The following is a 24,860-nucleotide window of genomic DNA, read 5'->3' on the forward strand; positions in this document are numbered from 1 at the left end:
ACCAGACAACCAGTTAGAGCCCCACCCACTGAACCCGACAACCAGTTAGAGCCCCACCCACTGAACCAGACAACCAGTTAGAGCCCCGCCCACTGAACCAGACAACCAGTTAGAGCCCCGCCCACTGAACCAGACAATCAGAACACAACACACATGAATCATACACAATCCCATCCTCCTTCAGGACACATAGGAGCAATAATCTGAACTGCAATAATTGTGTTGTATCCAGTCCATATGGCAGAGTTTATTTGCGCTTCATCTTCGCTACACTATCCCCCAAGGAGAATGATGTCTACACTATCCCCCAGGGAGAATGATGTCTGCACTATCCCCCAGGGAGAATGATGTCTACACTATCCCCCAGGGAGAATGATGTCAGCACACTGCCTCATTGCCTGCATCCGTAATGGGTCAGCGGTCAAACGACCTCCACTCATCACTGTAAAACGCTCCCTGAAACACTTCTGCGAGCAGGCCTTTCTAATCGACCTGGCCGGGGTATCCTGGAAGGATATTGATCTCATCCCGTCAGTAGAGGATGCCTGGATATTTTTTAAAAATGCCTTCCTAACCATCTTAAATAAACATGCCCCATTTAAGAAATTTAGAACCAGGAACAGATATAGCCCTTGGTTCTCCCCAGACCTGACTGCCCTTAACCAACACAAAAACATCCTATGGCGTTCTGCATTAGCATCGAACAGCCCCCGTGATATGCAGCTGTTCAGGGAAGCTAGAAATCATTATACACAGGCAGTTAGAAAAGCCAAGGCTAGCTTTTTCAAGCAGAAATTTGCTTCCTGCAACACTAACTCAAAAAAGTTCTGGGACACTGTGAAGTCCATGGAGAATAAGAACACCTCCTCCCAGCTGCCCACTGCACTGAAGATAGGAAACACTGTCACCACTGATAAATCCACCATAATTGAGAATTTCAATAAGCATTTTTCTACGGCTGGCCATGCTTTCCACCTGGCTACTCCTACCCCGGACAACAGCACTGCACCCCCAACAGCAACTCGCCCAAGCCTTCCCCATTTCTCCTTCTCCCAAATCCATTCAGCTGATGTTCTGAAAGAGCTGCAAAATCTGGACCCCTACAAATCAGCCGGGCTAGACAATCTGGACCCTTTCTTTCTAAAATGATCTGCCGAAATTGTTGCCACCCCTATTACTAGCCTGTTCAACCTCTCTTTCGTGTCGTCTGAGATTCCCAAAGATTGGAAAGCAGCTGCGGTCATCCCCCTCTTCAAAGGGGGGGACACTCTTGACCCAAACTGCTACAGACCTATATCTATCCTACCGTGCCTTTCTAAGGTCTTCGAAAGCCAAGTCAACAAACAGATTACCGACCATTTCGAATCTCACCATACCTTCTCTGCTATGCAATCCGGTTTCAGAGCTGGTCATGGGTGCACCTCAGCCACGCTCAAGGTCCTAAACGATATCTTAACCGCCATCGATAAGAAACATTACTGTGCAGCCGTATTCATTGATCTGGCCAAGGCTTTCGACTCTGTCAATCACCATATCCTCATCGGCAGACTCGACAGCCTTGGTTTCTCAAATGATTGCCTCGCCTGGTTCACCAACTACTTCTCTGATAGAGTTCAGTGTGTCAAATCGGAGGGTCTGCTGTCCGGACCTCTGGCAGTCTCTATGGGGGTGCCACAGGGTTCAATTCTTGGACCGACTCTCTTCTCTGTATACATCAATGAGGTCGCTCTTGCTGCTGGTGAGTCCCTGATCCACCTCTACGCAGACGACACCATTCTGTATACTTCCGGCCCTTCTTTGGACACTGTGTTAACAACCCTCCAGGCAAGCTTCAATGCCATACAACTCTCCTTCCGTGGCCTCCAATTGCTCTTAAATACAAGTAAAACTAAATGCATGCTCTTCAACCGATCGCTACCTGCACCTACCCGCCTGTCCAACATCACTACTCTGGACGGCTCTGACTTAGAATACGTGGACAACTACAAATACTTAGGTGTCTGGTTAGACTGTAAACTCTCCTTCCAGACCCATATCAAACATCTCCAATCCAAAGTTAAATCTAGAATTGGCTTCCTATTTCGCAACAAAGCATCCTTCACTCATGCTGCCAAACATACCCTTGTAAAACTGACCATCCTACCAATCCTCGACTTTGGCGATGTCATTTACAAAATAGCCTCCAATACCCTACTCAACAAATTGGATGCAGTCTATCACAGTGCAATCCGTTTTATCACCAAAGCCCCATATACTACCCACCATTGCGACCTGTACGCTCTCGTTGGCTGGCCCTCGCTTCATACTCGTCGCCAAACCCACTGGCTCCATGTCATCTACAAGACCCTGCTAGGTAAAGTCCCCCCTTATCTCAGCTCGCTGGTCACCATAGCATCTCCCACCTGTAGCACACGCTCCAGCAGGTATATCTCTCTAGTCACCCCCAAAACCAATTCTTTCTTTGTCCGCCTCTCCTTCCAGTTCTCTGCTGCCAATGACTGGAACGAACTACAAAAATCTCTGAAACTGGAAACACTTATCTCCCTCACTAGCTTTAAGCACCAACTGTCAGAGCAGCTCACAGATTACTGCACCTGTACATAGCCCACCTATAATTTAGCCCAAACAACTACCTCTTTCCCAACTGTATTTAATTTTTATTTATTTATTTATTTTGCTGCTTTGCACCCCATTATTTTTTATTTCTACTTTGCACATTCTTCCATTGCAAAACTACCATTCCAGTATTTTACTTGCTATATTGTACTTACTTTGCCATCATGGCCTTTTTTGCCTTTACCTCCCTTCTCACCTCATTTGCTCACATTGTATATAGACTTGTTTATACTGCATTATTGACTGTATGTTTGTTTTTACTCCATGTGTAACTCTGTGTCGTTTTATCTGTCGAACTGCTTTGCTTTATCTTGGCCAGGTCGCAATTGTAAATGAGAACTTGTTCTCAACTTGCCTACCTGGTTAAATAAAGGTAAAATAAATTTTTAAAAAAATATTCAGAGTGTATTTGCACTACATCTTCGCTACACTACCCCCCAGGGAGAATGATGTCAGCACACTATCCCCCAGGGAGAATGATGTCAGCACACTATCCCCCAGGGAGAATGATGTCAGCACACTGTATATTCAGAGTGTATTTGAGCTACATCTTCGCTACACTATCCCCCAGGGAGAATGATGTCTACACTACCCCCCAGGGAGAATGATGTCAGCACACTGTATATTCAGAGTGTATTTGCACTACATCTTCGCTACACTACCCCCCAGGGAGAATGATGTCAGCACACTGTATATTCAGAGTGTATTTACACTACATCTTCGCTGCACTATCCCCCAGGGAGAATGATGTCTAGTTAGAGCCCAGTCCCACTGAACCAGACAACTAGTTAGAGCCCCGCCCACTGAACCAGACAACCAGTTAGAGCCCCACCCACTGGACCAGACAACCAGTTAGAGCCCCGCCCACTGAACCAGACAACCAGTTAGAGCCGAGCCCCACTGAACCAGACAACCAGTTAGAGCCCCACCCACTGAACCAGACAACCAGTTAGAGCCCCACCCACTGAACCAGACAACCAGTTAGAGCCCCGCCCACTGAACCAGACAACCAGTTAGAGCCCCGCCCACTGAACCAGACAATCAGAACACAACACACATGAATCATACACAATCCCATCCTCCTTCAGGACACATAGGAGCAATAATCTGAACTGCAATAATTGTGTTGTATCCAGTCCATATGGCAGAGTTTATTTGCGCTTCATCTTCGCTACACTATCCCCCAAGGAGAATGATGTCTACACTATCCCCCAGGGAGAATGATGTCAACACTACCCCCCAGGGAGAATGATGTCTACACTACCCCCCAGGGAGAATGATGTCTACACTACATCCCAGGGAGAATGATGTCTACACTACCCCCCAGGGAGAATGATGTCTACACTACCCCCCAGGGAGAATGATGTCTACACTATCCCCCAGTGAGAATGATGTCTACACTATCCCCCAGGGAGAATGATGTCTACACTATCCCCCAGGGAGAATGATGTCTACACTATCCCCCAGGGAGAATGATGTCTACACTATCCCCCAGGGAGAATGATGTCTACACTATCCCCCAGGGAGAATGATGTCTGCACTATCCCCCAGGGAGAATGATGTCTACACTATCCCCCAGGGAGAATGATGTCAGCACACTGTATATTCAGAGTGTATTTGAGCTACATCTTCGCTACACTATCCCCCAGGGAGAATGATGTCTACACTACCCCCCAGGGAGAATGATGTCAGCACACTGTATATTCAGAGTGTATTTGCACTACATCTTCGCTACACTACCCCCCAGGGAGAATGATGTCAGCACACTGTATATTCAGAGTGTATTTACACTACATCTTCGCTGCACTATCCCCCAGGGAGAATGATGTCTACACTATCCCCCAGGGAGAATGATGTCTACACTATCCCCCAGGGAGAATGATGTCTACACTATCCCCCAGGGAGAATGATGTCTACACTATCCCCCAGGGAGAATGATGTCTACACTATCCCCCAGGGAGAATGATGTCAGCACACTGTATATTCAGAGTGTATTTGCGCTACATCTTCGCTACACTATCCCCCAGGGAGAATGATGTCTACACTATCCCCCAGGGAGAATGATGTCTACACTATCCCCCAGGGAGAATGATGTCTACACTATCCCCCAGGGAGAATGATGTCTACACTACCCCCCAGGGAGAATGATGTCAGCACACTGTATATTCAGAGTGTATTTGCGCTACATCTTCGCTACACTATCCCCCAGGGAGAATGATGTCTACACTATCCCCCAGGGAGAATGATGTCTACACTATCCCCCAGGGAGAATGATGTCTACACTATCCCCCAGGGAGAATGATGTCTACACTATCCCCCAGGAAGAATGATGTCTACACTATCCCCCAGGGAGAATGATGTCTACACTATCCCCCAGGGAGAATGATGTCTACACTATCCCCCAGGGAGAATGATGTCTACACTATCCCCCAGGGAGATTCAGAGTGTATTTACGCTACATCTTCGCTACACTACCCCCCAGGGAGAATGATGTCAGTACACTGTATATTCAGAGTGTATTTGCGCTACATCTTCGCTACACTATCCCCCAGGGAGAATGATGTCTACACTATCCCCCAGGGAGAATGATGTCTACACTATCCCCCAGGGAGAATGATGTCTACACTATCCCCCAGGGAGAATGATGTCTACACTATCCCCCAGGGAGAATGATGTCTACACTATCCCCCAGGGAGAATGATGTCTACACTATCCCCCAGGGAGAATGATGTCTACACTATCCCCCAGGGAGATTCAGAGTGTATTTACGCTACATCTTCGCTACACTACCCCCCAGGGAGAATGATGTCAGTACACTGTATATTCAGAGTGTATTTGCGCTACATCTTCGCTACACTATCCCCCAGGGAGAATGATGTCTACACTATCCCCCAGGGAGAATGATGTCTACACTATCCCCCAGGGAGAATGATGTCTACACTATCCCCCAGGGAGAATGATGTCTACACTATCCCCCAGGGAGAATGATGTCTACACTATCCCCCAGGGAGAATGATGTCTACACTATCCCCCAGGGAGAATGTCGTCAGCACACTGTATATTCAGACCAGACCCTGAGGGTACCACATAGACAATAGAACAGTATTTGTGAAGCAGCCTCCGTGTGGGTCCGATATAAACCGAGAGGAGAGTAACGGCTGTGTCCGGTTAAGTTTACCGTCGGGTTGGGACCGAATACATCACCATCACAGATCAACAAGCTCAAATTTACGTGACGTTCAGGAGCGTGATTCACCGGGAGCATCTGGTGCATTCAATCTGTATAAATCAACTTATTGGTTTTCTGCCCCGTAGCCTGGCGCGGTGAATAATCGCTCTGCTCGCTGGACTGGAAGACAACCAATAGAAAGATAGAAGAGGACTACGTTATGCTGCAGAATCAGGAGAGGATTCACTATGACTTCTATCAGACACAAGCACAGAGTCCCAGATTAAAACAGCTGGCAGTCAGGGGGTTATTATGTCCAGAAACCTGTACATCTCAGCTGTTCACTGACCTAGAATGAACCCTCTGAAATGTACTCTCTCTCTCCTACCTCCTATACACTGAATGATAACATCGTCCCCAACAGGTGAATAGGGCAGGATGGGAAATATCAGCCATCAAACATGCCTCAGGTAATCATCCAACCTGAGCCAGAAAGACAAGGCAATTAACTATACTGAAGGAAAATTATTTAAAAACGCAACTTGCAACAATTTATAGGATTTGACTGAATTACAGTTCGAAGAAGGAAAATAGTGCATTTAAATGAATCCATTGGACCCTAATCTATGGATTTCACTGGGCAGGGGCACAGCCTGACTGGGTAGGGGCACAGCCTGACTGGGTAGGGGCACAGCCTGACTGGGTAGGGGCACAGCCTGACTGGCTGGCTGAGTCACTGACTGACTGGCTGAGTGGCTGAGTGACTGACTGGCTGACTGAGTGACTGACTGGCTGGCTGAGTGGCTGGCTGGCTGAGTGACTGGGCAGGGGCACAGCCTGACTGGCTGACTGAGTGACTGACTGGCTGGCTGAGTGGCTGGGCAGGGGCACAGCCTGACTGGCTGGCTGAGTGAATGACTGGCTGACTGAGTGACTGACTGGCTGGCTGGCTGAGTGGCTGGCTGGCTGGCTGGCTGAGTGGCTGGCTGAGTGACTGGGCAGGGGCACAGCCTGACTGGCTGGCTGAGTCACTGACTAGCTGGCTGAGTGGCTGACTGGCTGAGTGACTGGGCACGGGCACAGCCTGACTGGTTGGCTGAGTGACTGGCTGACTGAGTGACTGACTTGGCAGGGGCGCAGCCTGACTGGCTGGCTGAGTGACTGACTGGCTGAGTGACTGGCTGGCTGAGTGACTGGCTGGCTGGCTGAGTGGCTGGCTGGCTGGCTGAGTGGCTGGCTGGCTGGCTGAGTGGCTGGCTGGCTGGCTGAGTGACTGGGCAGGGGCACAGCCTGACTGGTTGGCTGAGTGACTGACTGGGCAGGGGCACAGCCTGACTAGCTGGCTGGCTGAGTGACTGACTGGCTGGCTGGCTGAGTGACTGACTGACTGAGTGGCTGAGTGACTGACTGGGCAGTCACTCGGCTGAGTGGCTGGCTGGCTGAGTGACTGACTGGCTGGCTGGCTGAGTGACTGACTGGCTGGCTGGCTGAGTGGCTGACTGGCTGGCTGGCTGAGTGGCTGACTGACTGGCTGAGTGGCTGACTGGGCAGGGGCACAGCCTGACTGGCTGGCTGAGTGACTGACTGACTGGCTGGCTGGCTGAGTGACTGACTGACTGACTGGCTGGCTGGGTGACTGGCTGGCTGAGTGGCTGACTGACTGGCTGGCTGAGTGGCTGACTGACTGGCTGGCTGAGTGGCTGACTGACTGGCTGAGTGACTGACTGGGCAGGGGCACAGCCTGACTGGCTGGCTGGCTGAGTGACTGACTGGCTGGCTGAGTGACTGACTGACTGGCTGAATGGCTGAGTGACTGACTGACTGGATGAGTGGCTGAGTGACTGACTGGCCGGCCAGCTGAGTGACTGACTGGCTGGCCAGCTGAGTGACTGACTGGCTGGCCAGCTGAGTGACTGACTGGCTGGCCAGCTGAGTGACTGACTGGCTGGCCAGCTGAGTGACTGACTGGCTGGCCAGCTGAGTGACTGACTGGCTGGCCGAGTGACTGACTGGCTGGCCGAGTGACTGACTGACTGGCCGAGTGACTGACTGACTGGCAGGCTGGCTGGCTGAGTGACTGATTGGCTGGCTGGCTGGCTGAGTGACTGACTGGCTGGCTGAGGGACTGGCCGAGTGACTGACTGGCAGGCTGGCTGGCTGAGTGACTGATTGGCTGGCTGGCTGGCTGAGTGACTGACTGGCTGTCTGGGTGGCTGGCTGAGTGTATGAGAAGTAAACCGTGCTAGAGGATTAGTCTTTGCTGAAGCCCACAACAGTGTGTGTGTGGGAGAGGACGGATAGCTTCACCCTAAATACAGCACGTTTCAAACAGACAACCCCCAGTCCAGGCTGTCTGGACCTGCTAATGGATTGTTTTGCATACGGCCGCCTCTCCCAGCTCCTCTTGGCTGGACTAACCGATAATACACCATGAGGCGAGCAGATGGAGCAACAAGACAGCCAGGAGAGGCTTCCTCAGCCCTGTTCCACACCCATAAACATTAAAAACACTAACAAAAATAAACACATACATTTAGAATGGAGTCCCTTCAGCCAGGCGGACGCCTTTCCCAACATACAAATGAGCAGTTACAGGCATTTCATTCTCCCAGCCCGGGCCCCACCGACAGCCAGCCTTGGTCCCACTGACAGCCAGCCCGGGCCCCACCGACAGCCAGCCTTGGTCCCACTGACAGCCAGCCCGGGCCCCACCGACAGCCAGCCTTGGTCCCACTGACAGCCAGCCCGGGCCCCACCGACAGCCAGCCTTGGCCCCAACGACAGCCAGCCTTGGCCCCAACGACAGCCAGCCTTGGCCCCAACGACAGCCAGCCCGGGCCCCACCGACAGCCAGCCCGGGCCCCACCGACAGCCAGCCCGGGCCCCACCGACAGCCAGCCCGGGCCCCACCGACAGCCAGCCTTGGTCCCACTGACAGCCAGCCCGGGCCCCACCGACAGCCAGCCCGGGCCCCACCGACAGCCAGCCTTGGCCCCAACGACAGCCAGCCTTGGCCCCAACGACAGCCAGGCCGGGATCAACAACAGCCAGCCCGGGATCAACAACAGCCACCACGGCCCAACCGACAGCCAGCCCGGGACCCACCGACAGCCAGCACAGCCCCACTGACAGCCAGCCCGGGACCCACCGACATCCAGCCAGGGACCCACCGACAGCCAGCCTTGGCCCCAACGACAGCCAGCCCGGGATCAACAACAGCCAGCACGGCCCCACCGACAGCCAGCCCGGGACCCACCGACAGGCAGCCCGGGGCCCACCGACAGCCAGCCCGGGGCCCACCGACAGCCAGCCCGGGACCCACCGACAGCCAGCCCGGGACCCACCGACAGCCAGCCCGGGACCCACCGACAGCCAGCCCGGGACCCAACGACAGCCAGCCTTGGCCCCACCGACAGCCAGCCCGGGACCCACCGACAGCCAGCCAGGGACCCACCGACAGCCAGCCCGGGACCCACCGACAGCCAGCCCGGGGCCCACCGACAGCCAGCCTTGGCCCCACCGACAGCCAGCCCGGGCCCCACCGACAGCCAGCCCGGGCCCCACCGACAGCCAGCCCGGGCCCCACCGACAGCCAGGCAGGCCATTCCAACAGAATAACATGAATCTCATCTATGTAGGGGAATTTCATTCCACAATTAAAGTGACACAGGGTGAACTGTATAGTAATTGTTATGACCAGGGCTTGTGTCCTAAATGGCCTCCTGTTCCCTATGAGTGCCAGGATGTAGGGCCAGGACCCAGTCTGCTTGACTTGGACGACTGGGGACAGGTTAGGAGCCAATTGCTTAGTATTTATGAATTCATTGTCTGAATAATTGTATGAATTCAAATTTAGGCTCGTAGCCTAGTGGTCTAAATTATGAATTTATATTTGTGCTCATGGCCTAGGGTGGTCTAGTGGTCCATGAATTTGAATTTGTGCTTGTGGCCTAGTGATCTAAGTTATCTCCATCTTTCTCCACTGTCACCCCCTCTCCATCTTTCCCCAATGTCATCCTCTCTCCATCTTTCCCCACTGTCATCCTCTCTCCATCTTCCACCACTGTCATCCTCTCTCCATCTTTCCCCACTGTCACCCTCTCTCCATCTTTCCCCACTGTCACCCTCTCTCCATCTTTCCCCACTGTCACCCTCTCTCCATCTTTCCCCACTGTCACCCTCTCTCCATCTTTCCCCACTGTCATCCTCTCTCTATCTCTTTCTACTGTCATCCTCTCTCCATCTTTCCCCACTGTCATCCTCTCTCCATCTTTCCCCACTGTCATCCTCTCGCCATCTTTCCCCACTGTCATCCTCTCTCCATCTTTCCCCACTGTCATCCTCTCTCCATCTTTCCCCACTGTCATCCGCTCTCCATCTTTCCCCACTGTCATCCGCTCTCCATCTTTCCCCACTGTCATCCTCTCTCCATCTTTCCCCACTGTCATCCTGTCTCCATCTTTCCCCACTGTCACCCTCTCTCCATCTTTCCCCACTGTCATCCCCTCTCCATCTTTCCCCACTGTCATCCTCTCTCCATCTCTTCCCACTGTCACCCTCTCTCCATCTCTTCCCACTGTCACCCTCTCTCCATCTTTCCCCACTGTCATCCTCTCTCCATCTTTCCCCACTGTCATCCCCTCTCTCCATCTTTCCCCACTGTCACCCTCTCTCCATCTTTCCCCACTGTCATCCGCTCTCCATCTTTCCCCACTGTCATCCTCTCTCCATCTTCCCCACTGTCATCTTCTCTCCATCTTTCCCCACTGTCATCCTGTCTCCATCTTTCCCCACTGTCACCCTCTCTCCATCTTTCCCCACTGTCATCCTCTCTCCATCTCTTCCCACTGTCACCCTCTCTCCATCTCTTCCCACTGTCACCCTCTCTCCATCTTTCCCACTGTCATCCTCTCTCCATCTTTCCCCACTGTCATCTTCTCTCCATCTTTCCCCACTGTCATCCTGTCTCCATCTTTCCCCACTGTCACCCTCTCTCCATCTTTCCCCACTGTCATCCCCTCTCCATCTTTCCCCACTGTCATCCTCTCTCCATCTTTCCCCACTGTCATCCTCCATCTCTTCCCACTGTCACCCTCTCTCCATCTTTCCCCACTGTCATCCTCTCTCCATCTTTCCCCCACTGTCATCCCCTCTCTCCATCTTTCCCCACTGTCACCCTCTCTCCATCTTTCCCTACTATCACCCTCTCTCCATCTTTCCCCACTGTCACCCTCTCTCCATCTTTCCCCACTGTCACCCTCTCTCCATCTTTCCCCAATGTCATCCTCTCTCCATCTTTCCCCACTGTCATCCTCTCTCCATCTTTCCCCACTGTCACCCTCTCTCCATCTCTTCCCACTGTCACCCTCTCCTCCATCTCTTCCCACTGTCACCCTCTCTCCATCTTTCCCCACTGTCATCCCCTCTCTCCATCTTTCCCCACTGTCACCATCTCTCCATCTTTCCCCACTGTCACCCTCTCTCCATCTTTCCCCACTGTCACCCTCTCTCCATCTTTCCCCACTGTCACCCTCTCTCCATCTTTCCCCACTGTCACCCTCTCTCCATCTTTCCCCACTGTCATCCTCTCTCCCCACTGTCACCCTCTCTCCATCTTTCCCCACTGTCACCCTCTCTCCATCTTTCCCCACTGTCACCCTCTCTCCATCTTTCCCCACTGTCACCCTCTCTCCATCTTTCCCCACTGTCACCCTCTCTCCATCTTTCCCCACTGTCACCCTCTCTCCATCTTTCCCCACTGTCACCCTCTCTCCATCTTTCCCTACTGTCACCCTCTCTCCATCTTTCCCCACTGTCACCCTCTCTCCATCTTTCCCCACTGTCACCCTCTCTCCATCTTTCCCCAATGTCATCCTCTCTCCATCTTTCCCCACTGTCACCCTCTCTCCATCTTTCCCCACTGTCACCCTCTCTCCATCTCTTCCCACTGTCACCCTCTCTCCATCTCTTCCCACTGTCACCCTCTCTCTCCATCTTTCCCCACTGTCAATCCCCTCTCTCCATCTTTCCCCACTGTTCACCATCTCTCCATCTTTCCCCACTGTCACCCTCTCTCCATCTTTCCCCCACTGTCACCCTCTCTCCATCTTTCCCCACTGTCACCCTCTCTCCATCTTTCCCCACTGTCACCCTCTCTCCATCTTTCCCCACTGTCACCCTCTCTCCATCTTTCCCCACTGTCACCCTCTCTCCATCTTTCCCCACTGTCATCCTCTCTCCCCACTGTCACCCTCTCTCCATCTTTCCCCACTGTCACCCTCTCTCCATCTTTCCCCACTGTCACCCTCTCTCCATCTTTCCCCACGGTCATCCTCTCTCCATCTTTCCCCACTGTCATCCTCTCTCCATCTTTCACCACTGTCATCCTCTCTCCATCTTCCCCACTGTCATCCCCTCTCCATCTTTCCCCACTGTCATCCTCTCTCCATCTCTTCCCACTGTCATCCTCTCTCCATCTCTTCCCACTGTCACCCCTCTCTCCATCTTTCCCCACTGTCATCCTCTCTCCATCTTTCCCCACTGTCATCCTCTCTCCATCTTTCCCCAGTCATCTTCTCTCCATCTTTCCCCACTGTCATCCTGTCTCCATCTTTCCCCACTGTCACCCTCTCTCCATCTTTCCCCACTGTCATCCTCTCTCCATCTCTTCCCACTGTCACCCTCTCTCCATCTCTTCCCACTGTCACCCTCTCTCCATCTTTCCCCACTGTCATCCTCTCTCCATCTTTTTCCCACTGTCATCTTCTCTCCATCTTTCCCCACTGTCATCCTGTCTCCATCTTTCCCCACTGTCACCCTCTCTCCATCTTTCCCCACTGTCATCCCCTCTCCATCTTTCCCCACTGTCATCCTCTCTCCATCTTTCCCCACTGTCATCCTCCATCTCTTCCCACTGTCACCCCTCTCTCCATCTTTCCCCACTGTCATCCTCTCTCCATCTTCCCCACTGTCATCCCCTCTCTCCATCTTTCCCCACTGTCACCCTCTCTCCCATCTTTCCCTACTATCACCCTCTCTCCATCTTTCCCCACTGTCACCCTCTCTCCATCTTTCCCCACTGTCACCCTCTCTCCATCTTTCCCCCAATGTCATCCTCTCTCCATCTTTCCCCACTGTCATCCTCTCTCCATCTTCCCCACTGTCACCCTCTCTCCATCTCTTCCCACTGTCACCCTCTCTCCATCTCTTCCCACTGTCACCCTCTCTCCATCTTTCCCCACTGTCATCCCCTCTCTCCATCTTTCCCCACTGTCACCCTCTCTCCATCTTTCCCCACTGTCACCCTCTCTCCATCTTTCCCCACTGTCACCCTCTCTCCATCTTTCCCCACTGTCACCCTCTCTCCATCTTTCCCCACTGTCACCCTCTCTCCATCTTTCCCCACTGTCATCCTCTCTCCCCACTGTCACCCTCTCTCCATCTTTCCCCACTGTCACCCTCTCTCCATCTTTCCCACTGTCACCCTCTCTCCAATTTTCCCCACTGTCACCCTCTCTCCATGCTTTCCCCAACTGTCCACCCCCTCTCTCCATCTTTCCCCACTGTCACCCTCTTCTCCATCTTTCCCACTGGTCACCCTCTCTCCATCTTTCCCTACTGTCACCCTCTCTCTCTCCATCTTTCCCCACTTCACCCTCTCTCCAGTCTTTCCCCACTGTCACCCTCTCTCCATCTTTCCCCCACGGTCACCCTCTCTCCATCTTTCCCAATGTCATCCTCTCTCCATCTTTCCCCACTGTCACCACCCTCTCTCCATCTTTCCCTTCCCACTGTCACCCTCATCTCCATCTCTTCCCACTTTCACCCTCTCTCCATCTCTTTCCACTGTCACCCCTATCTCCATCTTTCCCACTGTCATCCCCTCTCTCCTCTTTCCCCACTGTCACCATCTCTCCATCTTTCCCCATTGTCACCCTCTCTCCATCTTTCCCCACTGTCACCCTCTCTCCATCTTTCCCCACTGTCACCCCCTCTCTCCATCTTTCCCCCACTGTCACCCTCTCTCCATCTTTCCCCACTGTCACCCTCTCTCCATCTTTCCCCACTGTCATCCTCTCTCCCCACTGTCACCCTCCTCTCCCATCTTTTCCCCACTGTCACCCTCTCTCCATCTTTCCCCACTGTCACCTCTCTCCATCTTTCCCCACTGTCATCCTCTCTCCATCTTTCCCCACTGTCATCCTCTCTCCATCTTTCACCACTGTCATCCTCTCTCCATCTTTCCCCCCACTGTCATCCCCTCTCCATCTTTCCCCACTGTCATCCTCTCTCCATCTCTTCCCACTGTCATCCTCTCTCCATCTCTTCCCACTGTCACCCTCTCTCCCATCTCTTCCCACTGTCATCCTCTCTCCCATCTCTTCCCACTGTCACCCTCTCTCCATCTTTCCCCACTGTCATCCTCTCTCCATCTTTCCCCACTGTCATCCTGTCTCCATCTTTCCCCACTGTCACCCTCTCTCCGTCTTTCCCCACTGTCATCCCCTCTCCATCTTTCCCCACTGTCGTCCTCCTCTCTCATCTTTCCCCACTGTCATCCTCTCTCCAATCTCTTCCCACTGTCATCCTCTCTCCATCTCTTCCCACTGTCACCCTCTCCTCCATCTTCTTCCCCACTGTCATCCTCTCTCCATCTTTCCCCACTGTCATCCCTCTCTCCATCTTTCCCCACTGTCACCCTCTCTCCATCTTTCCCCACTGTCACCCTCTCTCCATCTTTCCCCACTGTCACCCTCTCTCCATCTTTCCCCACTGTCACTCTCCATCTTTCTCCACTGGTCATCCTCTCTCCCATCTTTCCCCCTGTCACCCTCTCTCCATCTTTCCCCACTGTCATCCTCTCTCCATCTTTCCCCACGTCACCCTCTCTCCATCTTCCCACTGTCACCCTCTCTCCATCTTTCCCCACTGTCACCCTCTCTCCATCTTTCCCCACTGTCATCCTCTCTCCATCTTTCCCCACTGTCATCCTCTCTCCATCTTTCCCCACTGTCATCCTCTCTTTATCTACTGTCATCCTCTCTCCATCTTCCCCACTGTCATCCTGTCTCCATCTTCCCCCACTGTCACCCTCTCTCCATCTTTCCCCACTGTCATCCCCCTCTCCTCTTTCCCCACTGTCATCCTCTCTCCATCTTTCCCCACTGTCATCCTCTCTCCATCTCTTCCCACTGTCACCCCTCTCTCCATCTCTTCCACTGTCATCCTCTCTCCATCTTTCCCCACTGTCATCCCCTCTTCCATCTTTCCCCACTGTCATCCTCTCTCCATCTCTTCCCACTGTCATCCTCTCTCCATCTCTTCCCACTGTCACCCTCTCTCCATCTTTCCCCACTGTCATCCTCTCTCCATCTTTCCCCACTGTCATCCTGTCTCTCCATCTTCCCCACTGTCACCCTCTCTCCGTCTTTCCCCACTGTCATCCACTCTCCATCTTTCCCCACTGTCGCCTCCTCTCTCCATCTTTCCCCACTGTCATCCTCTCTCCATCTCTTCCCACTGTCATCCTCTCTCCATCTCGTCCCACTGTCTTCATCCTCTCTCCATCTTTTCCCACTGTCATCCTCTCTCCATCTTTCCCCACTGTCATCCTCTCTCCATCTTTCCCCACTGTCACCTCTCTTCCATCTTTCCCCACTGTCACCCCTCTCTCCATCTTTCCCCACTGTCACCCTCTCTCCATCTTCCCCACTGTCCATCTTCCACGTCCTCCTCTCCACTTTCCCCACTGTCACCTCTCTCCATCTTCCCCACTGTCATCCTCTCTCCATCTTTCCCCACTGTCACCCTCTCTCCATCTTTCCCCACTGTCACCTCTCTCCCATCTTTCCCCACTGTCACCCTCTCCTCCATCTTTCCCCACTGTCACCCTCTCCATCTTTCCCCACTGTCATCCTCTCTCCATCTTTCCCTCCACGTCATCCTCTCTTCCATCTTTCCCCCCACAGTCCATCTCTCTTTATCTACTGTCATACTCTCTCCATCTTTCCCACTGTCATCCTGTCTCCATCTTTCCCCACTGTCACCCTCTCGTCCATCTTTCCCCACTGTCACCTCCCTCCCATCTTTCCCCCACTGTCCTCCTCTCTCCATCTTTCCCCCACTGTCATCCTCTCTCCATCTCTTCCCACTGTCACCCTCTCCTCCATCTCTTCCCACTGTCACCCCTCTCTCCATCTTTCCCCACGGTCACCCCCTCTCCTCCATCTTTCCCCACTGTCACCCCTCTCTCCATATTTCCCCACGTGTCACCCTCTCTCCATCTTTCCCCACTGTCACCCTCTCTCCAATCTCTCCGCCACTGTCATCCTCTCTCCATCTCTCCCCACTGCCATCCTCTCTCCCATCTCTCCCCACTTGTCATCCTCTCTATCTCAGTTAAATAAAGAGTCAGAAAAGACCTTAAAACACATTCACATTTGTACTTACATTCTTGAGATGATCGGTGACGGAAGGTGAATCGCAGGTGACTTCGGTTCACGTCTTCAATAGGGATGGCAACCTTGAGGTTCAACAGTAAGACAGGAGACAGACAGCTAAATGAAACTCAATGCATCCCAAATGAAAGTACACACATGTACATGTACACACACAACAAAAACACAAGGATACAAGACAAACCTTGAATGGTTTTCAACCAGCGTGGCTGTTTGATCTGGTAGTAGATGACAGACTTGTACTCCAAGATGCCCTCATCTCCAGGCACCAGGGAACATCACGTTTCGAGAGAGAGAGAGAGAGANCCATCTTTCCCCACTGTCACCCTCTCCCATCTTTCCCCACTGTCACCCTCTCTATCTTTCCCCACTGTCATCCTCTCTCCCCACTGTCACCCTCTCTCCATCTTTTCCCCACTGTCACCCTCTCTCCATCTTTCCCCACTGTCACCCTCTCTCCATCTTTCCCCACTGTCATCCTCTCTCCATCTTCCCCACTGTCATCCTCTCTCCATCTTTCACCACCGCATCCTCTCTCCATCCTTCCCCACTGTCATCCCCTCCCATCTTTCCCACTGTCATCCTCTCTCCATCTTTCCCACTGTCATCCTCTCTTCCATCTCTTCCACTGTCATCCTCTCTCCATCTCTTCCCACTGTTCATCCTCTCTCCATCTCTTCCCACTGCACCCTCTCTCCATCTTTCCCCACTGTCATCCTCTCTCCATCTTTCCCACTGTCATTCCTCTCCATCTTTCCCCACTGTCACCCTCTCTCGTCTTTCCCCACTGTATCCCCTCTCCATCTTTCCCACTGTCGTCCTCTCTCCATCTTTCCCCACTGTCATCCTCTTCCATCTCTTCCCACTGTCATCCTCTCTCCATCTCTCACTGTCACCCTCTCTCCATCTTTCCCCACTGTCATCCTCTCTCCATCTTCCCCACTGTCATCCTCTCTCCATCTTTCCCCACTGTCACCCTCTCTCCATCTTTCCCCACTGTCACCCTCTCTCCATCTTTCCCCACTGTCACCCTCTCTCCATCTTTCCCCACTGTCACTCTCCATCTTTCTCCACTGTCATCCTCTCTCCATCTTTCCCCACTGTCACCCTCTCTCCATCTTTCCCCACTGTCATCCTCTCTCCATCTTTCCCCACTGTCACCCTCTCTCCATCTTTCCCCACTGTCACCCTCTCTCCATCTTTCCCCACTGTCACCCTCTCTCCATCTTTCCCCACTGTCATCCTCTCTCCATCTTTCCCCACTGTCATCCTCTCTCCATCTTTCCCCACTGTCATCCTCTCTTTATCTACTGTCATCCTCTCTCCATCTTTCCCCACTGTCATCCTGTCTCCATCTTTCCCCACTGTCACCCTCTCTCCATCTTTCCCCACTGTCATCCCCTCTCCATCTTTCCCCACTGTCATCCTCTCTCCATCTTTCCCCACTGTCATCCTCTCTCCATCTCTTCCCACTGTCACCCTCTCTCCATCTCTTCCCACTGTCATCCTCTCTCCATCTTTCCCCACTGTCATCCCCTCTCCATCTTTCCCCACTGTCATCCTCTCTCCATCTCTTCCCACTGTCATCCTCTCTCCATCTCTTCCCACTGTCACCCTCTCTCCATCTTTCCCCACTGTCATCCTCTCTCCATCTTTCCCACTGTCATCCTGTCTCCATCTTTCCCCACTGTCACACCTCTCTTCCGTCTTTCCCACTGTCATCACCTCTCCATCTTCCCTCACATGTATACATTCCTCTCTCCATCTTTCCCCCTGTCTCCATCTATCTCATCCTACCCCAACTCATACTCTCCAATCTCCAATTTCCCCTGTCACCTCTCTCCATCTATATCCCCACTGTCTCCTCTCTCCATCTTTCCCCACTGTCATCTCTCTCCATCTTCCACCCCACTGTACACCCTCTCTCCATCTTTTCCCCAACTGTCACACCCTCTCTCACATCTTTCCCCACTGTACACCCTACTCTTCCACCTTCACCCACTTTCACCACCATACCTCTTATTCTCACTGTCATCTTCTACTCCATCTTTCCCCCTGTCACCCTCTCTCCATCCTTTCCCAACTGTCCATCCTCTCTCCATATCCCTATCCACCCCACTGTCACCCTCTCTCCATCTTTCCCACTGTCACCCTCTCTCCATCTTTCCCACTGTCACCCTCTCTCCATCTTTCCCACTGTCATCCTCTCTCCATCTTTCCCCACTGTCATCCTCTCTCCATCTTTCCCCACAGTCATCCTCTCTATCTACTGTCCATCCTCTCTCCATCTTCCCCACTGTCATCCTGTCTCCATCTTTCCCCACTGTCACCCTCTCTCCATCTTTCCCCACTGTCATCCCCTCTCCATCTTTCCCCACTGTCATCCTCTCTCCATCTTTCCCCACTGTCATCCCTCTCCATCTCTTCCCACTGTCACCCTCTCTCATCTCTTCCCACTGTCACCCTCTCTCCATCATTTCCCACGGTCACCCCCTCTCTCCAATCTTTCCCCACTGTCACCCCTCTCTCCATCTTTCCCCACTGTCACCCTCTCTCCCATCTTTCCCCACTGTCACCTCTCTCCATCTCTCCCCCATTGTCATCCTCTATCTCCCACTCTCCCCACTGCCATCCTCTCATCCATCTCTCCCACTGTCATCCTCTCAATCTCAGTTAATAAAGTCAAAAAACACTTAAACACATTCACATTTGTACTACATTCTTGAGATGATCGGTGACGGAAGGTGAATCGCAGGTGACTTCGGTTCACGTCTTCATAGGGATGGCAACCTTGAGGTTCAACAGTAAGACAGGAGACGACAGCTAAATGAAACTCAATGCATCCCAATAAAGTACACACATGTACATGTACACACACACAAAAACACAAGGATACAAGACAAACCTTGATGGTTTCAAACCAGCGTGGCTGTTTGATCTGGTAGTAGATGACAGACTTGTACTCCAAGATGCCCTCATCTCCAGCACCAGGGAACATCACGTTCTGAAAGAGAGAGAGAGAGAGAGAAGAGAGAGAGAGAAGAGAGAGAGAGAGAGAGAGAGAGAGAGAGAGAGAGAGAGAGAAGAGAGAGAGAGAGACAGAGACAGAGACAGAGACAGAGACAGAGACAGAGAAGAGAGGGGGAGAGAGGGGGGGAGAGGGGGGAGGAGGGAGAGAGAGAGAAAGAGAGAGGGGAGAGCGAGGAGAGAGAGAGAGAGAGAGGGGGGGAGAGCGAGGGAGAGAGAGAGAGAGAGAGGGGGGGGAGAGCGAGGGAGAGCGAGAGAGAGAGAGAGAGAGGGGGGAGAGCGAGGGAGAGAGAGAGAGAGAGAGAGGGGGGGAGAGCGAGGGAGGAGAGAGAGAGAGAGAGGGGGGAGAGCGAGGGAGAGAAGAGAGAGAGAGAGGGGGAGAGCGAGGGAGAGAGAGAGAGAGAGAGAGGGGGGAGAGCGAGGGAGAGAGAGAGAGAGAGAGAGGGGGAGACGGGGAGAGCGAGAGAGAGAGAGGGGGCGCGAGGGAGAGCAGAGAGAGAGAGAGAGAGAGAGAGAAGAGAAGAGAGAGAGAGAGAGACGAGAGAGAGAGAGAGAGCGAGAGAGAGAGAGCGAGAGAGAGAGAGAGAGAGAGAGAGAGAAGAGAGATAGAGAGAGAGAGAGAGAGAGGGAAGTAGAGAGGGGGGGAGAGAGAGGGGGAGGTCGAGGGATCATAGCAAGAAGGGGGAGAGCTAGAGAAGCAGAAGTCGAGAGAGAGAGAGAGAGAGAGAAGAGATGGGGAAGCAGGGGGAGAAGTGGAGCGCGGGGAGAGAGGGGGAAAGCGAGGGAGAGGAGGAGGGGGAGAGCGACGGATAGATGGGGAGAGCGAAAGGAAGAGGGGAATAGCGATGAGAGAGAGAGAAGAGAGGGAGAGCGATAAGGGAGAGAGAAGAAGAGAGGGGATAGCGAGGAGAGAGGAGAGAGAGAGAACAGTGGAATGGAGAGTGAATTTTAATATAATAATAAATACCATTTAGCAGAAGCTTTAATCCAAAGCAACTTAAAGTTATCCGTACATTTTACATACGGGTGGACTCGGGAATCAAACCACTATACTGTAAAAGCCATGTTCTACTAACAACTACAGAGGACCATGTTCTACTAACTGAACTACAGAGGACCATGTTCTACTAACTACAGAGGACCATGATCTACTAACTGAACTACAGAGGACCATGTTCTACTAACTGAACTACAGAGGACCATGTTCTACTAACTACAGAGAACCATGTTCTACTAACTACAGAGGACCATGATCTACTAACTGAACTACAGAGGACCATGTTCTACTAACTGACCTACAGAGGACCATGTTCTACTAACTGAACTACAGAGGACCATGTTCTACTAACTGAACTACAGAGGACCATGTTCTACTAACTGAACTACAGAGGACCATGTTCTACTGACTGAACTACAGAGGACCATGATCTACTAACTGAACTACAGAGGACCATGTTCTACTGACTGAACTACAGAGGACCATGTTCTACTAACTGACCTACAGAGGACCATGTTCTACTAACTGACCTACAGAGGACCATGTTCTACTAACTGAACTACAGAGGACCATGTTCTACTAACTGAACTACAGAGGACCATGTTCTACTGACTGAACTACAGAGGACCATGTTCTACTGACTGAACTACAGAGGACCATGTTCTACTAACTGACCTACAGAGGACCATGTTCTACTAACTGAACTACAGAGGACCATGTTCTACTAACTGAACTACAGAGGACCATGTTCTACTAAACAGACCTACAGAGGACCATGTTCTACTAACTGACCTACAGAGGACCATGTTCTACTAACTGACCTACAGAGGACCATGTTCTACTAACTGAACTACAGAGGACCATGTTCTACTAACTGAACTACAGAGGACCATGTTCTACTAACTACAGAGGACCATGTTCTACTAACTGACCTACAGAGGACCATGTTCTACTAACTGACCTACAGAGGACTGTGTTCTACTGACTGAACTACAGAGGACCATGTTCTACTAACTACAGAGGACCATGTTCTACTAACTGAACTACAGATGACCATGTTCTACTAACTGAACTACAGAGGACCATGTTCTACTAACTGACCTACAGAGGACCATGTTCTACTAACTGAACTACAGAGGACCATGTTCTACTGACTGAACTACAGAGGACCATGTTCTACTGACTGAACTACAGAGGACCATGTTCTACTAACTACAGAGGACCATGTTCTACTAACTGAACTACAGAGGACCGTGTTCTACTAACTGACCTACAGAGGACCATGTTCTACTAACTGAACTACAGAGGACCATGTTCTACTAACTGACCTATAGAGGCCCTGGGGCCAGTATCATCAGCTTAAGGCTCTGTTAATATAAAGCAGGAACTCCAGCCAGTCTGTCCACCAACCCAAGTCCCCAGAAGACACCCTGCTTAATTAGAAAGAAATTAGAAATTAAATATTAAACTGACCACTGCTGCGTGTGCATGCGTGTGCGTGTGTGTGTGCGCGCGTGTGCGTGGTGTGTGTGTGTACATGTGTTGCTGAAGAGACCAGCTGGTGCTCCTGGTCCAGACAAGTCATTATCTTTCCCCAGTGGATCCCTGTGGTGGGTCATGGCCTCGCTGTAAACCACTATGCCCTACGTGGTGGGGGAGGGTGGGTGGGAGGGAGGGGAGTACGGGAGGGAGGGACGGGACGGGAGGGGAGTACGGGAGGGAGGGACGGGAGGGGAGTACGGGAGGGAGGGACGGGAGGGGAGTACGGGAGGGAGGGACGGGAGGGGAGTACGGGAGGGAGGGACGGAAGGGGAGTACGGGAGGGAGGGACGGGAGGGGAGTACGGGAGGGAGGGACGGGACGGGAGGGACGGGACGGGACGGGAGGGAGGGAGGGAGGGAGGGAGGGAGGGAGGGAGGGAGGGAGACATTCATATATGATTTTCTATCAACCAGGTCAGTGGTCCCTCAACCTCCTCCAGACACGTTACTTGCAAGAGCAGTAGGTCTCTATTAACAACAACATGATGATCTGTCACATCGTAGCCTACCAGGATAGACCATGACATTCTGAATGTTAAGAAAACAACCATTTCATGACAGTTTTTATTCAAATGAGGTACCGGTAGCCTACACACGCCTAGCTGGTTGTTATCGTCAGTCAGTCAGAGGCACCGCAGTCAGTCAGAGGCACCGCAGTCAGTCAGAGGCACCGCAGTCAGTCAGAGGCACCGCAGTCAGAGGCACCGCAGTCAGCCAGAGGCACCACAGCCAGTCAGAGGCACCACAGCCAGTCAGAGGCACCACAGTCAGTCAGAGGCACCACAGTCAGAGGCACCACAGTCAGTCAGAGGCACCACAGTCAGTCAGAGGCACCACAGTCAGTCAGAGGCACCACAGTCAGTCAGAGGCACCACAGTCAGTCAGAGGCACCACAGTCAGTCAGAGGCACCACAGCACAGTCAGTCAGAGGAACCACAGTCAGTCAGAGGAACCACAGTCAGTCAGAGGAACCACAGTCAGTCAGAGGCACCACAGCCAGTCAGAGGCCACCACAGTCAGTCAGAGGCACCACAGTCAGAGGCACCACAGTCAGTCAGAGGCACCACAGTCAGTCAGAGGCACCACAGTTAGTCCGAGGCACCACAGTCAGTCAGAGGCACCACAGTCAGTCAGAGGCACCACAGTCAGAGGCACCACAGTCAGTCAGAGGCACCACAGTCAGTCAGAGGCACCACAGTTAGTCAGAGGAACCACAGTCAGTCAGAGGAACCACAGTCAGTCAGAGGAACCACAGTCAGTCAGAGGCACCACAGTCAGTCAGAGGAGCCACAGTCAGTCAGAGGAGCCACAGTCAGTCAGAGGAGCCACAGTCAGTCAGAGGAGCCACAGTCAGTCAGAAGCCACTGTGAGAGAGGAGGAGAATGTCATGTCCTCTGTGAGAGAGGAGGAGAATGTCATGTCCTCTGTGTGAGAGGAGGAGAATGTCATGTCCTCTGTGTGAGAGGAGGAGAATGTCGTTGTATTGTGTGAGAGGAGGAGAATGTCATGTCCTCTGTGAGAGGAGGAGAATGTCATGTCCTCTGTGAGAGAGGAGGAGAATGTCATGTCCTCTGTGAGAGGAGGAGAATGTCATGTCCTCTGTGAGAGAGGAGGAGAATGTCATGTCCTCTGTGAGAGAGGAGGAGAATGTCATGTCCTCTGTGAGAGAGGAGGAGAATGTCATGTCCTCTGTGAGAGAGGAGGAGAATGTCATGTCCTCTGTGAGAGAGGAGGAGAATGTCATGTCCTCTGTGAGAGAGGAGGAGAATGTCGTTGTATTGTGTGAGAGGAGGAGAATGTCATGTCCTCTGTGTGAGAGGAGGAGAATGTCATGTCCTCTGTGAGAGAGGAGGAGAATGTCGTTGTATTGTGTGAGAGGAGGAGAATGTCATGTCCTCTGTGTGAGAGGAGGAGAATGTCATGTCCTCTGTGAGAGAGGAGGAGAATGTCATGTCCTCTGTGAGAGAGGAGGAGAATGTCATGTCCTCTGTGAGAGAGGAGGAGAATGTCATGTCCTCTGTGAGAGAGGAGGAGAATGTCATGTCCTCTGTGAGAGAGGAGGAGAATGTCATGTCCTCTGTGAGAGAGGAGGAGAATGTCATGTCCTCTGTGAGAGAGGAGGAGAATGTCATGTCCTCTGTGAGAGAGGAGGAGAATGTCGTTGTATTGTGTGAGAGGAGGAGAATGTCATGTCCTCTGTGTGAGAGGAGGAGAATGTCATGTCCTCTGTGAGAGAGGAGGAGAATGTCATGTCCTCTGTGAGAGAGGAGGAGAATGTCATGTCCTCTGTGAGAGAGGAGGAGAATGTCATGTCCTCTGTGAGAGAGGAGGAGAATGTCATGTCCTCTGTGAGAGAGGAGGAGAATGTCATGTCCTCTGTGTGAGAGGAGGAGAAAGTCATGTCCTCTGTGTGAGAGGAGGAGAATGTCGTTGTATTGTGTGAGGAGGAGAATGTCATGTCCTCTGTGTGAGAGGAGGAGAATGTCATGTCCTCTGTGTGAGAGGAGGAGAATGTCATGTCCTCTGTGTGAGAGGAGGAGAATGTCGTTGTATTGTGTGAGGAGGAGAATGTCATGTCCTCTGTGTGAGAGGAGGAGAATGTCATGTCCTCTGTGTGAGAGGAGGAGAATGTCATGTCCTCTGTGTGAGAGGAGGAGAATGTCATGTCCTCTGTGTAAGAGGAGGAGAATGTCATGTCCTCTGTGTAAGAGGAGGAGAATGTCATGTCCTCTGTGAGAGAGGAGGAGAATGTCATGTCCTCTGTGAGAGAGGAGGAGAATGTCATGTCCTCTGTGAGAGAGGAGGAGAATGTCATGTCCTCTGTGTGAGAGGAGGAGAATGTCATGTCCTCTGTGTGAGAGGAGGAGAATGTCGTTGTATTGTGTGAGAGGAGGAGGAATGTCATGTCTTCTGTGAGAGAGGAGGAGAATGTCATGTCCTCTGTGTGAGAGGAGGAGAATGTCGTTGTATTGTGTGAGAGGAGGAGAATGTCGTTGTATTGTGTGAATATACAGCGACAAGGACAAGTATGTGAACCCTTTGGGATTACCTGG

The 24,860-nt window shown here is 52.2% G+C and overlaps 1 protein-coding gene across 1 annotated transcript in view; it reads right to left on the reverse strand.

Annotated features, from left to right (window-relative positions):
- LOC116359717 (dedicator of cytokinesis protein 1-like) overlaps positions 1-24,860 on the reverse strand; it is a gene marked incomplete at its 5' end in the record, with an annotated part of 464,327 nt that overhangs the window by 412,861 nt on the left and 26,606 nt on the right. Inside the window, 2 exon segments of the mRNA XM_031813059.1 lie at positions 16,235-16,307; positions 19,148-19,246. Of these exon segments, the coding sequence (XP_031668919.1) occupies positions 16,235-16,307; positions 19,148-19,246 (172 nt within the window).

This window comes from Oncorhynchus kisutch, unplaced genomic scaffold (genome assembly GCF_002021735.2).
Source record: "Oncorhynchus kisutch isolate 150728-3 unplaced genomic scaffold, Okis_V2 Okis04b-Okis11a_hom, whole genome shotgun sequence".
NCBI lineage: Eukaryota > Metazoa > Chordata > Actinopteri > Salmoniformes > Salmonidae > Oncorhynchus > Oncorhynchus kisutch.